Here is a 12,509-nt window from a genome sequence, read left to right as displayed (position 1 = left end):
TGGTTATGGTTGTCAGATCGCTACATTTTTATTTTATACTACTTTACCCGCTGCAGAAAAATAATTCTAAGAACCTTTATTATAATAAAAACGTTCTTTTTGTGTTGCATCCTTGCAATACTCATGTAACTAATTTATATCCAATATCAATTGTTGGGAGCGAAAATAATTTTCAAAACCCATGAATTAAAACAAACAAAGTCGAATAAAATGTCTAACAAATTCGTTATACTTACAACCAAGCTCTATACGAAAAATTACACCACTTTTTCTACATATTAATTAATTTTTTAAAAATTAGAGTAGAACGGAAAGGATACAGATATTTTGTTTTAATATAATATGATACAGAAGTAATTACCGTAGATGAAGTGTTATAGTATTGTATTACAATAAAATTGACAATATTTTAATGTAAGCGACTGAGACCTGAGATTTAAAAAATGCGTAGGTGTTGCACCGCGTTGTTTCCTTAAAGCCGTAAACATCTTTTGCTTCGAGGCGCGTGGGAAGGCGTTTTTTCTGAGAAACGTAGTCACCCACCTTTGGACGAGCTCTCTCAAGCTGAAAGTTACCTTCGTTAGAGAGGTGCAATCGCGCTCTAATTAGAACGCCAGTGTCTTTTAGAGCCGGCGTGCAAACGACCAAGTCGATCGCATCGACGCGACTTAACGAGTGCACAAGTTTCTATGAAGGGACCCCAAGGCCTGTTCAATTATTTCTCTCGTTTGTCGCTTATTGGTTGTATACGGCGTAGTCGGTAATTGTTCCATCACGGCTGGCTGAAAAAGACGTGGACAATTATTCGTCATGTGTCGAATAAACCTAACTCGGGTTAACGAGCGAATGACTAATAATTTTTTTAAGTTTTACCCGTTATTCGAAATTTTTATTTAAATGATAAATTTTACCCATTTCTGTTAAAGAAACATTTGTGGCATGACCTAATAGCGTGTGTATATAAGTTTTTTTTGTAAAGTGGGTGGATACGTTCGACAAGCTATAGTCATTCACTTTTTGTCTAGACAGCTGGTGTGTTGGTAGATCATACGTCATCGACTATCGTCCATCCAATCTGAAAGCGTTTGTGGTGTAGTCACGTGATCATCCATCTCTACGTGTGCTCATCCTCGTCGGACATGCAGCATACAAGCGCGTTATTATCAAGGGTCGACATTCTACAGGCGTCTGGATACAATTACAGAGACAAAATGGCGTCTCCGTGCGATGACCTTTTTCGATTGTTCTTTCATTATATTATCAGTCAAAAATTCATATTAAAAGAGGGCATAAGAACTCATACTTAATGCACCATTATTTAATTGTACGGTATTAAAATACACTTAGTAAATGTATTTATGAACTACTTTTCATAAGAATAGTAAAAACAATACACTGTCATAAGATGGCAATGCGAACCTATCCTCCCGCGCAACAGACTGAGACTGTGCAAAATAATTAAATCTGGCTTAAATGCAGTCGGGAACATGACAAAAATTCTTCTGCGTACCATGAGGTAAGGTGTAAGAAGGAAGAGGGAGTCAACAAAAAAGTGTGTTGTAAGGCAGATCTGACAACCCGCTTACAGTGGCAACGGAAGAGAAAGAAAAAGGAAACAATATTGTTCTCGTCTCGGAGGAGGGCGCTTCCGCCAGGGAACTTATGAGTATTGGCTACCTGGCGGAAACCTGCCTTAGACATGCTAGTCGTCAGCATAAGGACGGAATTCGTATATATACGGACGAAAGGGTGAGCGAGGACTTACGAGAAAGCCTCGGGCTTCGTGGCCTTCTGGTGGAGCTTCGGTTAAGCCGCTACGGATCCCTACAACATACCGATCAGCGCGACATCTCCACAACGGCGGAATGGACCCTACAACAAAAACGAAAACTGCTTTGTTAGTTAGCCGGTATTATAGATTCGGTACATATTTTTTAAATTTAAATGTTGCAGAGAATATTTGAAATTAATGTGATTAATTGCTCGCAATCAGGAGAATAAAGGAAACGCTTCAAATATATTACGATTATTTAATTTCAATAACAATTACCAATCTCGAGTGCCAATTTGGTACGGAAAAGTAACAAGAGTTTACTTTTTTTACTTTTAACCGAGTACACCGAATTGCCAGCATTATTGGGAGCGCTAAAATATTTAATATAACAATCAGGGGAAGTTTCTTGTTCTGTCTATTATAAGAAATTATGATTAAAATAGATTACTTTCACACGTGTAATTGTTAAATTGTGGTTCCGCATATAGGATATACGTATGTTAACAGATATCTTGTTTAATAACTAAACATGCGAAACAAGTATTTAAAAATGGCCGTATGTACGAAGTAACGAAGGGTGATTTTGATACTACGATCGATACATTCTTATAATCGTTGCGGTAAATGCGTCAATGGCCTAACTTATTTTTAGTATCTAATCCTTTTTATTAGCCTGCCAAGTATTTTGACGCAAGAGCCCCGTGAATACCGATTCATACTTTTACGCTTCCGTCTTGCTCATAACATTTGTCGGCATGATCGCGGATTCAGTTTTCTGCTTACTCGAAATGAATCTACTCGCATAATAGGCTCCGTGATATTTGCAGGTAAACGGCGCCCTTTTAGTCCTATGAAATCGTGTTTTCTTAAAATAATATTGCTAAAAATTGTGCACAACAAGGTTAACTGTGAGAAGCAAACGAACAGAGAACAAACTTTCTCAACGGTGTAAAAGTATTTAAGGAGAAAGAAAGTAGAGACATGTCCCCGGGAATTAACGATGGCCCACGCAACACAGGCACACTTCCAAAAAGCAATAGGAGAAACGATAGAAACAGAGAACGGTCAGCTGCTAATCAATTTGCAAACCGTTCTACGCATCACGGTCATGCACAGCACTCTAACAATTTGGTAAATCAACTAAGAAATAAATATGATACTTTCGGTTGTTATTAGATGGCTTGTTCTTCTAATATAGTTTTTAAAATAAATTGTTCTATGTATTGAAATAGTTTTAAGGTTTTAGTAACAAGTTAAACTGTATTGTATTTTATGTAAATTGGAATAAGTTTAAACGACTTTGTTGTAATTTAATCTGTGGACTGTTAGTTTAAACTGCAACAATATTTCGTTATTATATATAATATTGAATAACGTATAGAATTAAAAATAACATATTGCCAAGTTTGATGTAACTTGAACTTCCTAAATGAAAACTTTATGCAGCATCTGTATATAGTAGTTTGAAAGATAATCTATTAATAGACAGCTGAAAAGTGGGGAAGTTCTCTCTAAGAATACATATCCAGATACAATTCTACCTCGAGGCAGTAGAGTTACAGTATTTCACTCGGCATTTCTAGAAAGCACGTAATTCTTTCTGTGTATTTAATCGGTTTCATTTATATTATAAATTCCATGCGATAGTACCAACTTGATTGGAAACCGGTTGGTGAGAGAGAGCATTTAAGGATAGCAAAAAATAGTAATACAAGATCGGTCTCCTCAGTACCATCGACATCTTATCAAGATATTACTGAATTTGGTACATAATTAAATACTCATTTACTTTGTATTTCTGTAATGTGTTAATTAATAATTCTCATATATTACTGTGTTAGCATCGTACAGTTGCAGACGGCCATACAACTACTGTGCGGAGGATTTCACGCATTGGCAGAAAATGGTGCCGCCTACCGAGTCTCAAACTCAATCCCCTCCACGTGTTCAAGGAACAAAGCCTTCTAATGTTAATAAAATGGTACCGCGTTACTTTTCTTTGGAACTAAATACGTTTAAAATCGAAGTACAAATATAATTTCATCTTAATTCAATTACAACAGCCTGATAGAAGCCAAGTAGAATCTCGTCTAAACGAAATCAGAGATTGCATCAGGGTTACATCGACGCTAATGGACTCCCTTAATCAATCCAGCGATCCTGTAAGTGTATAGGCTGTAATCTATAGCAGTTTCTTTATCCTCCTCATGCTGGATTTTTCCGTGTTAAATACATGTATATTACAGCGTGCGCAAGGTCAGAATGAGAAATTGGGTACGATGCTGGAAGATCTTCACGATAGCGAAAGAAAACTATCCAAACTCCTGGAACAATATGAAGATCGTGGGGCGTTTTATGAGGTTACTGAACTCAGAATTATTATTCACTAACCGATTTGAAAATACTGTATGAAAGTAGTATTATCATAAATTAATACATTCTATTTAGAATGGTGAAAATGGCAGGGAGGATGGAGAAGAGAACGGCGATGTAGGTAGAGAAGTAATTCTACGCAAGAGGATGGAAGAGCTGCAAAGGAAACTTGCACAACTACAGGACCATCAGGCTAGCTTGGTTGGAATGCAATTACGTGTTACAGAAACATTAAACGAAGCACGTCAAACTCAGCAAGCTCTTTTACAACAGGAAAGTCAAAATGCTGCTTTGCCATTACCTGTGAATGTTGAGCAACTTGAATCTGAGACAGCGAAACTGGCTCAACTTCAAACAAAGAAGAAGCACATGGATCATCTCATAGCAGAGTTGCAAGCTCTAGAAATGGCTGAGAGGGGTGGCTGTGTTAGTATGCTATCTTTTGTTTAACTCTGTACAATCACAACCTATATATATTATTACCATTTTTATGTCTTAGAGCTCCGAAGGCCCAAGAAATGTTTATAGGGACAAAGCTGCTGAATTAGAGGCTATGAAAGCACAGCTTGCTCATTTAAAAGCGTTAATGGCGGAAGCAACAAGAGGTCGAGAATGTCTGGACACTAATTCTGATGCTGAACCCGAGGTAGACATGAATGGTGAAGCGGCAGCTGATGTGGATGCAAACGATGAAGAAAATGGACCGAATATATCGTTCGATCGTCATAGTGATACCGACGAGCCGACCCTCGAAAAAGTCAGAATCAGCCGACCGAGACCATCGGTTGAAGAAATTCAGGTAAAAATTCAAATTGAATGGGTTGCCTACATTATAAACTCCAATTATATATAATTTCTGGTACAGGCTATCACAAGAGAAATTCGCGAGCAATCTGCTTTGTTGCAAACGACCAGGGCAGAAATACAACGATTAAAACGACCACCATTATCAACCTCTCAGTCTAACTCCATGACTGTGCTCCCAACTTCAACACCGCCTCCGTCACTCACAACGTCAATTAGCTCTGAAAAGAAGCCAGGTAATAACAGTACTTCGGAGACACAGTCTGTTCAAGGGAAAAAGCGTCAAATTGAGGATCTTATGCGGAAGGTACCTATTTTCTGTTTTCTATTATGGATAAAAATAAATCGATGTCTATCCTGCCATGATTTTTAATCTATTACAATGTAGGAGCCGTCTCAAACATCTAGCGTGAACCGTGACATAGGAGGACCAGCTGATCTGAATAGTCACAGAAGTTCCAGTTCGCACATTAGTCACACAAGTACGCCTGCTAATGTTTGGCCCCCTCCTACAGCCATAGGTAAATGTAGTACATGTCGCATTATATTTATCACGAGCTTACCACATATTTTCTTATGTGTAGGAGGATCCAACGACCAAAGTGTAGATGGAGTGTCCGCGGAGAATTTAATGGATATGGGACCTCAAACAACAGCAATTGAAAATGGATTCAATGGAAATTGGTGGACGTATCCACCGCCCCCATTAAATCAGATACAACATGGTAAGAGACCTAATAGAAGAAACTAAGAGGTGTTAAACGGTGATCTAATATGAAAGTGTAATGCTCCCTAGGCTCGGCCGAATATTATCGGCAATTAGTGTTAGGCTCTCAAGCTCAACAGCTTCAGATGATGGGTACAACGATACAACAATGTTGTCAGCTGTTGTGGTCCCAGCAACGTGAACTGCAAGCTATGCGCACAGCTATCACACAGTTACAAGTACAATTGAGGCAAACGCACTTACAACAGAGGAGTAACAACAGCGAGAATAACGATGAATATTCTAATTTGAGCCGCAACGTTCATTCTCTCGGCGAAACATTAGATTCCGCATTACCACCAAGTTCGTCTCTACCAAATTTGGTATCGCTACCGAATTCTTCTCCCGCATTGTCCCATACTGCGGCAATGGCGTCTGTGAATCCCCAGCATCAACAGCAGCAATTGAATAATCAAGTACCACCTGGGAATAGAGCGAACAACTATTGGGATAATTTCCGAAGGTAATAGAATATACATACGTATATGCTGACATGAATTTCATTATTTGTCCTAGTGCAGTGAAAGTGTTATCTACATTCAGTTTCTTCAATCGTGTAATCATTTAATATGAAAATGTAACTGACAAAATATCAGAGTAATATTTGTTTTATGATTTACGAACTTGAGTTTTACAGATGTTTTGTTAAGTGAAATAAATAATGTTCTTTCACTTTCCAATTGGATATCGTTAAAAAGACGTACGATTTTCTATGAGTTTAGGTACTTTATAATCATTAGATCGTGCACATCCATCTTCCATTTTTGTGTAAACCTAATGTATCATTACATAAAGTAATAAACTTCACGGTCTATCTGTGCACTTTTTTGTCTTGTACTTCTTACTTATTACTACCCTCGTTTAAACCATATCGCACGCAAAACCTGTATTGATTTTCATTCTATAGTCCGATAGTTAGTGAATATGAAACTAAATGAGGATAGTATATTGGTACGTAAACAATGGGTATGTAATACAATGTGTTCAAGGATCCATACAAATATTTTGGTCTTGACTAACAGTACATGCTAAATCAACAATAACCACGGCCTTACTTTTTTTTCTGTGTCACCTGTTGTGTTTTTCTTATCCTTTACGGAAGAAAGTCGTGTGTTAAACCAAACATTGTTATGATTTTTAACTGTACCATTCATTTCATCTCTTTAAGCATGGTCTGAACATTTTGAAACTAATGCTACGTTGAAATTCGTCACTGTATCCTGTGTTTTTTACATTTTCAGTTATTCCAGACAGAACTTACTCTCGGGAAGTGTAAAAACAGATGCTGCTTCAGGGGCTATTGCGAATTCGACATCCGCTGGAAATGCTATATCAAGCGTGAATACCACCTCTCTTATGTACGTAACGTGTGTAATCTATTCGGTAAGTATATGTAAAGAAAATTTCTATTTTCATATCCTATGAATTTTAATCAAAGGAAAGATAAACGCAATCGGGAACAAGGGGCGGAAAATTTGCCGCCATCGTTGACTGCTCCAGAAGCACAGTATTCTTTGAACTTGCAGCAGCAAGAAAGGGAGAATGCTGTTACGCGTAGTAATATTTTAACAAACGAGGTTTCTCAGCAACAAGTTGATAATATTTGGGAAGAAGCACATTCATCGTTTCGACTACCGTCCGTAGTAAACGACGAACACCCGTTTCAAAACTCAAGGTTCAGTTCTCTTAAAATAATAACTTTTATTTGCTTTATCTTGAACAGATTGATAAAATTAAATATATTTATCACATAGCTCTGAAATGAAAGAAGTCCTAAAATCACTTATTACCGTGAATAAAAGACGACCGGATTATTTAGTCAGTATACTGCGAGAAGTTAAGGCGATAAGCGATGACCATAGGCTACGACCACATTTATTGAGGTCATTGCGCACTTTACAAGATACACAATCTCTAAGCAATCCACTGGTATTGTACATTTCTCGTATGTCTCTATCATTAGATGTGGCAAAAGATACCAGATGCATTCGTTAAACTTTTTATAGAACGAGACAACTGATCACACTGCCAGTGAAAGTTGTCAATCTAGCGATGAAGATTCTGACGTGGATGCTGTGTTAGGTACGGCCACAGACAATCAGTCGTCAATGGCAGAATTAATTGTAACGTCTCAAGCAGCAACTTCGTCGTCTCCTATTGCACATGTACCATTGATAGATCATTTGGACGTGCTAGTAAGCGCTATTAATGAAATCATGGTTAAACACCCAGAAGATGACATAATACTTTACACAATTCCCACAGGGAACATCGTTGCTTGATTCTGCGAGTGCTGTACCCTCGGCGCCCGCCATGAAACCAGGATATAACGGAGATCTGGCAGAGGCTGACCAATCGCGACCTGAATCTTCTGGCAATCAACAGGTACTTCAATCTTAACATATTTAGGCGAGAAGTAAAGTAAATAAAAATTGACGTATGTTTTTGTAGCCTCTCAATAACGAAGAAGAGATCGAGCAAGGTCAAGAAGAAGCTGCTGGACCAGTACTATCTACTCAAACATTTGACAGTGACGTAGATTTAGAAAGTCTAGCTGCGAAAGCTGAAGATGAGAGAAATGAAAGCAGGATATTCTGATATTGAATTATATTATGATATAATTGATATGCGTGCAAAAAGGTTAATAAGCTGATATATTGCGAGGGCTTTCTTAGTTTTCCTGTTTATCTTCATTCTTCTCTCATCTTTATAAATGAAATATGTAATGCTATAGGAATCTTTGCGTTCGTTATTAAACCCTTCCTTAGGTGTCGCATATTTTCATTGTTAACAGATTAAGCATAAGCGTTAAAAATTGTGACGAAAAACTTTTTTACTATGTAATACGCATTATTTAACTATAATAAAAATTGTGACATAGAAAAGTAAGTATTTATTTTCGACTATACAATACAATGCAATGACATATTTCTGCGTGACGAACGTACACTTTGCGAAAGGAATACAAAAAATATAAACGTTAGAAATGATTGTCAAATATCCTACTTAAAATTCAGTTTCAATGCAGTCGTTATCGAATGCGCGTAACCGATGCAGGTGATATACAGAGCACCCGTGTGTCTCAAATAAAATCTTCTCGTACTCAGCGTCGTCTTCCGTCGATTTCAATCCACAGCTTGGTGATAAACGTTTGTAATCTGAATTATTTAATTGATTATGGTTACCTGCTGCCCAACAGCAGCCCCCATTTATGATCCATGCTTCTCTCAGGCTCGTATCGTCGGCGTTTACACGTAATAGTTCCGACTCCTCGAACATCGCGGCCAATCCATGGTCCTTTGTACTTGTCGCACCGCAGTGTGCGTAACTGACACCACCGCCTCTGAAAGGAAACCCACTGACTTATCGACTAATTTAATTGGATATCTCCTATGTCATCCATTTTGTCAGCAAATTATGTCCTTACCATGAAAAAAAGACCAAACTTACTAAGTGTCATTAGTTTATGAAAAAATATTAGCATCCGTGCTTTCCATTGCATACCATTAGCCATGGCACAGACGACAGGATGCATTAAGCTTCAAAATAAATTTAATGCCAGGTTCGGATGAAAATCTCTGTGGTCACATGTAAATGTACAATCTCTTTTCCCGTAGGGGGGAAAAATCATGTATCTATATATCTTAATATCAAGTATTACATTGAAGTGGTATTATACGGTTCTGATGCTTTTATACTTAATCGATTTCCGTCGAAGGTAGCTTTCTTTTTTCAAATTCACAATCTGGTATTGAAAGGCACGTAAATCTTTTAACTTATCCGGTAGAAATGTATTGGTCTTGTTGCGATAAGCAGTCTCCCGCGCTCAAAATTTTTCCCGCTAAAACGCAGTGAACGGAGACAGAGAAACAGGGGAAACAGGTAGATAAAAAGAGAGAGAAAGAGAGATAGAGGGAGAGAGAGAGAGAAACAACGACCTCTAACAAGATGTATTTGAATCACGTACGAATATGAATTGACGAATGACGAGGTCGCGGTTTTGAGTAACGTTTATGGGGAATAGAAAATTCTGACATCCGGATTTATCATTCTCGAGGATAGTATTTGAAAAATTAAGATTATGAATTCTCTCCTACCTTGACGAAACTTTTTCAATTCGCTGGTAGGGCTGAGATCACCGTTGCATCGCTTCCGGTTCCTGCGTCGAAGCGTGTCCGCGTTGTTGTGAGCCGGTTGTTGTTGACACTGTTGATGCCCGTGGTTAGCTTTTAACAGATTCCGTGCGGACGCTTCTAGAATCACGGAATTGTTATTCAGATAGCTAGACGCTACAGAATAATCGCAGCCGTCGTCGTCGCCAGTTTCCATAGCCGTTTCGAAAGAACACCGATCGAACACCGACGATTCATTGATATCCGCGTGCTCGAGGACCGCGTTGAACTGACTTTCGTTTCTATAAGGCGGCACGTAACCGTAATACGTGTTTGACGACATGAACGATTGAACCACGGTTCTCTGGTTATACATAGCATCACTCGCTACCGCCATATTCACGCTTCTCGGAACCGATTTTTCTACGCTAGATCAGATCGTACGAGGGCGCGTTATTATCTGCCGCGTAAATGCGTGCACGTTTGATCTTGTGGTAAAGAAAAAAAGAAACAGAAAGCACTACACCGGACACGATGTTCACACTACCCGAGAGGTGCAACGTATGTAGCGTGTAGCTCGGGTCAGAAGCCGAATGCGCTCGAATGGTGGATCGGCAACGTTCGGGCTTCATCGCTCCATTTAGTTCGTTCCTTCAAATCCCCACCAACCCGTATTCAACAATCGACCCACACATGGGAATTTGTTGCATTTATGTTAGTAGCTGACTCAAGGATTTGAAAGTATTTTTGAGTGATGATTCTGCTTTAAATAGAATTTGCAAATAGCTGAAATGAAGTTACGATCTTGCCGTGGAATTTATTGGCGGTACTGCGTTTGTACCGGTTTATGTAGCTTTATAAGAAACGGGATTTAAAGCACCGGTGTTATGGTAAATTGCAAATATGTTTTCATGCAAACGCGTAGTTATAACAAATAAACTTTCTCTTACCGTTCGGAAAAGATTTCTTCAAGAGTGATTCGTTCATATGGCCTTTTCACCGACGAACATATGTATCGATTAGCAGTTTAGTGAAACAGCTGATCCTCTTTATTTAATTTATACAATAAATCATAGAAACTGCCCTCTTAAAATGTGTTTAATTAACCACACAATAAGTTCCGACGTTGTCGACTTACATTAATCTCTTCAGTCGGTGACCCCCCTTACCATTTTCGTGTCGCATGCAATGTCATCGACGAAGTATAGGATAGATACCTTATGGATGTCGCGTCGCCACCCAAACTGTGTTACCGACCCATAATTTGAGGACTGAATGTAGTGGCATCTACTCATCAACAACGTCCAACTCAGCAACTAGTTTAAAATGTGTTGAAATGCTGAAAGGTGCGTGCTTGCATACGTGTGATTTGTTCAGAGTGAGTGGAGTGAGTTTGACATAGAGCAGGCCTGTCCAAAAGGACTACGAATATAAATTTTACAAAAAGTTTGGATTCCTTGTTCTCAATAATTTATACGTGTCGTAGAATGGGCAGCGTCTATTTAGTCATACGCGGAGTGCAGATATTTGCGGGAATGTCAGTAACAACGTCAATTTTTAATATTTTTCGACGTACAACACGCGAAAATGTTAGTTAAGTGTTCCACTACACGTAAAGTACTAATAATCAATGTAATCTTGCAATTTATAGCTTGTATAAGCTTTCAAGAAGAGCCATATTTCGGCGCCATATAGTCTCTAGATCACCGAAATAGATTTTCGGAGAAAAATCCACATGAATCCACGTGAGTCGCTGACAAACCAAGTTAAAGCGTAGCGTAACGAAAGCCTGCCCTCTATGTCAAACTTTCACTCTGAACAAATCACACGTATACTTGCAACACATTTCAGAGTAGTTCCGGAGTTGGACGCTGTTCATGAACAGAGGCCGATAAATTCAGTCCTCGAGCACAGACGAGTAGATGTACTTCCCAACATTAAATATGATCTGTTTTAGAATATCCGCAGTAATCGGGGCATTCGCAGTAATACCCCCACCTACCCTACCAGTAGAGGCCCCTCACGCGCCTGCTTCCCCTTCCAATCTTTATTTCGCGCAGTGTGCCTTCCGTTGTCAAAAAGACCTCGCGACGCTACGAAGAGTACGAAGACTGCCATGACGGACCAGCGCCTTCGTGGTTAGCATCGCGCGGTATCCCTGACAACGCGGGCGAAAGTGGAAGAACCCCAAGCTCACGCGTGAGCGACCATGGAGAGCCCTGATATATACCGTCTTCTTACTCAATACAATATACGTTTAATATTCGTTCCCCACATATTAGAGCAAACATGTTCTATTTTTTTATTTAACTTTTACTTTAATAATGGTGGGAATTAAACCACAATCCTAAAAAAATTATTGTGTATAATATGGATATGTATACAGGTTACTAAATATTGCTACTCTGAATGCTATTACCTATAAATTTATATTAGCTCAATACAATTTTACTTGCGAGAAACTGTAGTTAACTTAGCCACCTAGCGGCCAAAGATTTGTACATCCGTCTCATTCGATCAACGTAACATGATTGGCATTAGTTTACCGAACATTTCTATAGTATTTTGTAGAATGACCTCATTGGCTCCGAGAGAGCGTTGGTTGGGGTATAGCCAATAGAAACGCAGAACAGGTCTATGCACAGGTTCCTTCTTACATGACAGAGTCACAGCCGTCTCT

At 38.8% G+C, this 12,509-nt stretch overlaps 2 protein-coding genes across 9 annotated transcripts; one reads left to right on the top strand and one right to left on the bottom strand.

Moving 5' to 3' along the window:
- Window positions 1-565: 565 nt before the first annotated feature.
- LOC143373111 (uncharacterized) lies at window positions 566-11,027 on the bottom strand. 4 transcript variants are annotated; one of them, XM_076820026.1, is made up of 4 exons: window positions 9,815-10,525; window positions 1,766-1,872; window positions 1,052-1,075; window positions 566-782 (listed from the first exon to the last, which is right to left on the bottom strand). In XM_076820026.1, the coding sequence occupies exons 1-4, from the start codon at window positions 10,224-10,226 to the stop codon at window positions 669-671; spliced, it is 657 nt and encodes a 218-aa protein (XP_076676141.1). In that variant the 5' UTR covers window positions 10,227-10,525; the 3' UTR covers window positions 566-668. The 4 variants fall into 4 exon arrangements, with proteins under 4 accessions (XP_076676141.1, XP_076676144.1, XP_076676142.1 ...); XM_076820029.1 differs by lacking the exons at window positions 566-782; window positions 1,052-1,075; window positions 1,766-1,872 and adding exons at window positions 8,596-9,058; window positions 10,780-10,915; window positions 10,999-11,027 and having other exon boundaries at window positions 9,815-9,970; XM_076820027.1 differs by lacking the exons at window positions 566-782; window positions 1,052-1,075; window positions 1,766-1,872 and adding exons at window positions 8,596-9,058; window positions 10,780-10,989 and having other exon boundaries at window positions 9,815-9,970.
- On the top strand, window positions 2,692-8,602 carry Cmb (combover). Of its 5 annotated transcripts, XM_076820010.1 has the most exons (18): window positions 2,756-2,905; window positions 3,422-3,539; window positions 3,616-3,755; window positions 3,838-3,936; window positions 4,021-4,134; window positions 4,223-4,348; window positions 4,421-4,573; window positions 4,647-4,946; window positions 5,013-5,258; window positions 5,340-5,472; window positions 5,536-5,676; window positions 5,748-6,180; window positions 6,959-7,075; window positions 7,156-7,392; window positions 7,472-7,646; window positions 7,724-7,912; window positions 7,983-8,102; window positions 8,169-8,602. In XM_076820010.1, exons 1-18 carry the CDS (start codon window positions 2,756-2,758, stop codon window positions 8,313-8,315), a joined length of 3,138 nt encoding a protein of 1,045 aa, XP_076676125.1. In that variant the 3' UTR covers window positions 8,316-8,602. The 5 variants fall into 5 exon arrangements, with proteins under 5 accessions (XP_076676124.1, XP_076676125.1, XP_076676128.1 ...); XM_076820009.1 differs by having other exon boundaries at window positions 2,692-2,905; window positions 4,223-4,573; XM_076820013.1 differs by lacking the exon at window positions 3,422-3,539 and having other exon boundaries at window positions 2,763-2,905; window positions 4,223-4,573.
- Window positions 11,028-12,509: the final 1,482 nt, after the last annotated feature.

Source organism: Andrena cerasifolii, chromosome 9, assembly GCF_050908995.1.
Source record: "Andrena cerasifolii isolate SP2316 chromosome 9, iyAndCera1_principal, whole genome shotgun sequence".
NCBI classification, from domain to species: Eukaryota; Metazoa; Arthropoda; class Insecta; order Hymenoptera; family Andrenidae; genus Andrena; species Andrena cerasifolii.
Note: the sequence above shows the minus strand (reverse complement) of the source record. Positions and strands in the feature narration are given on the sequence as shown.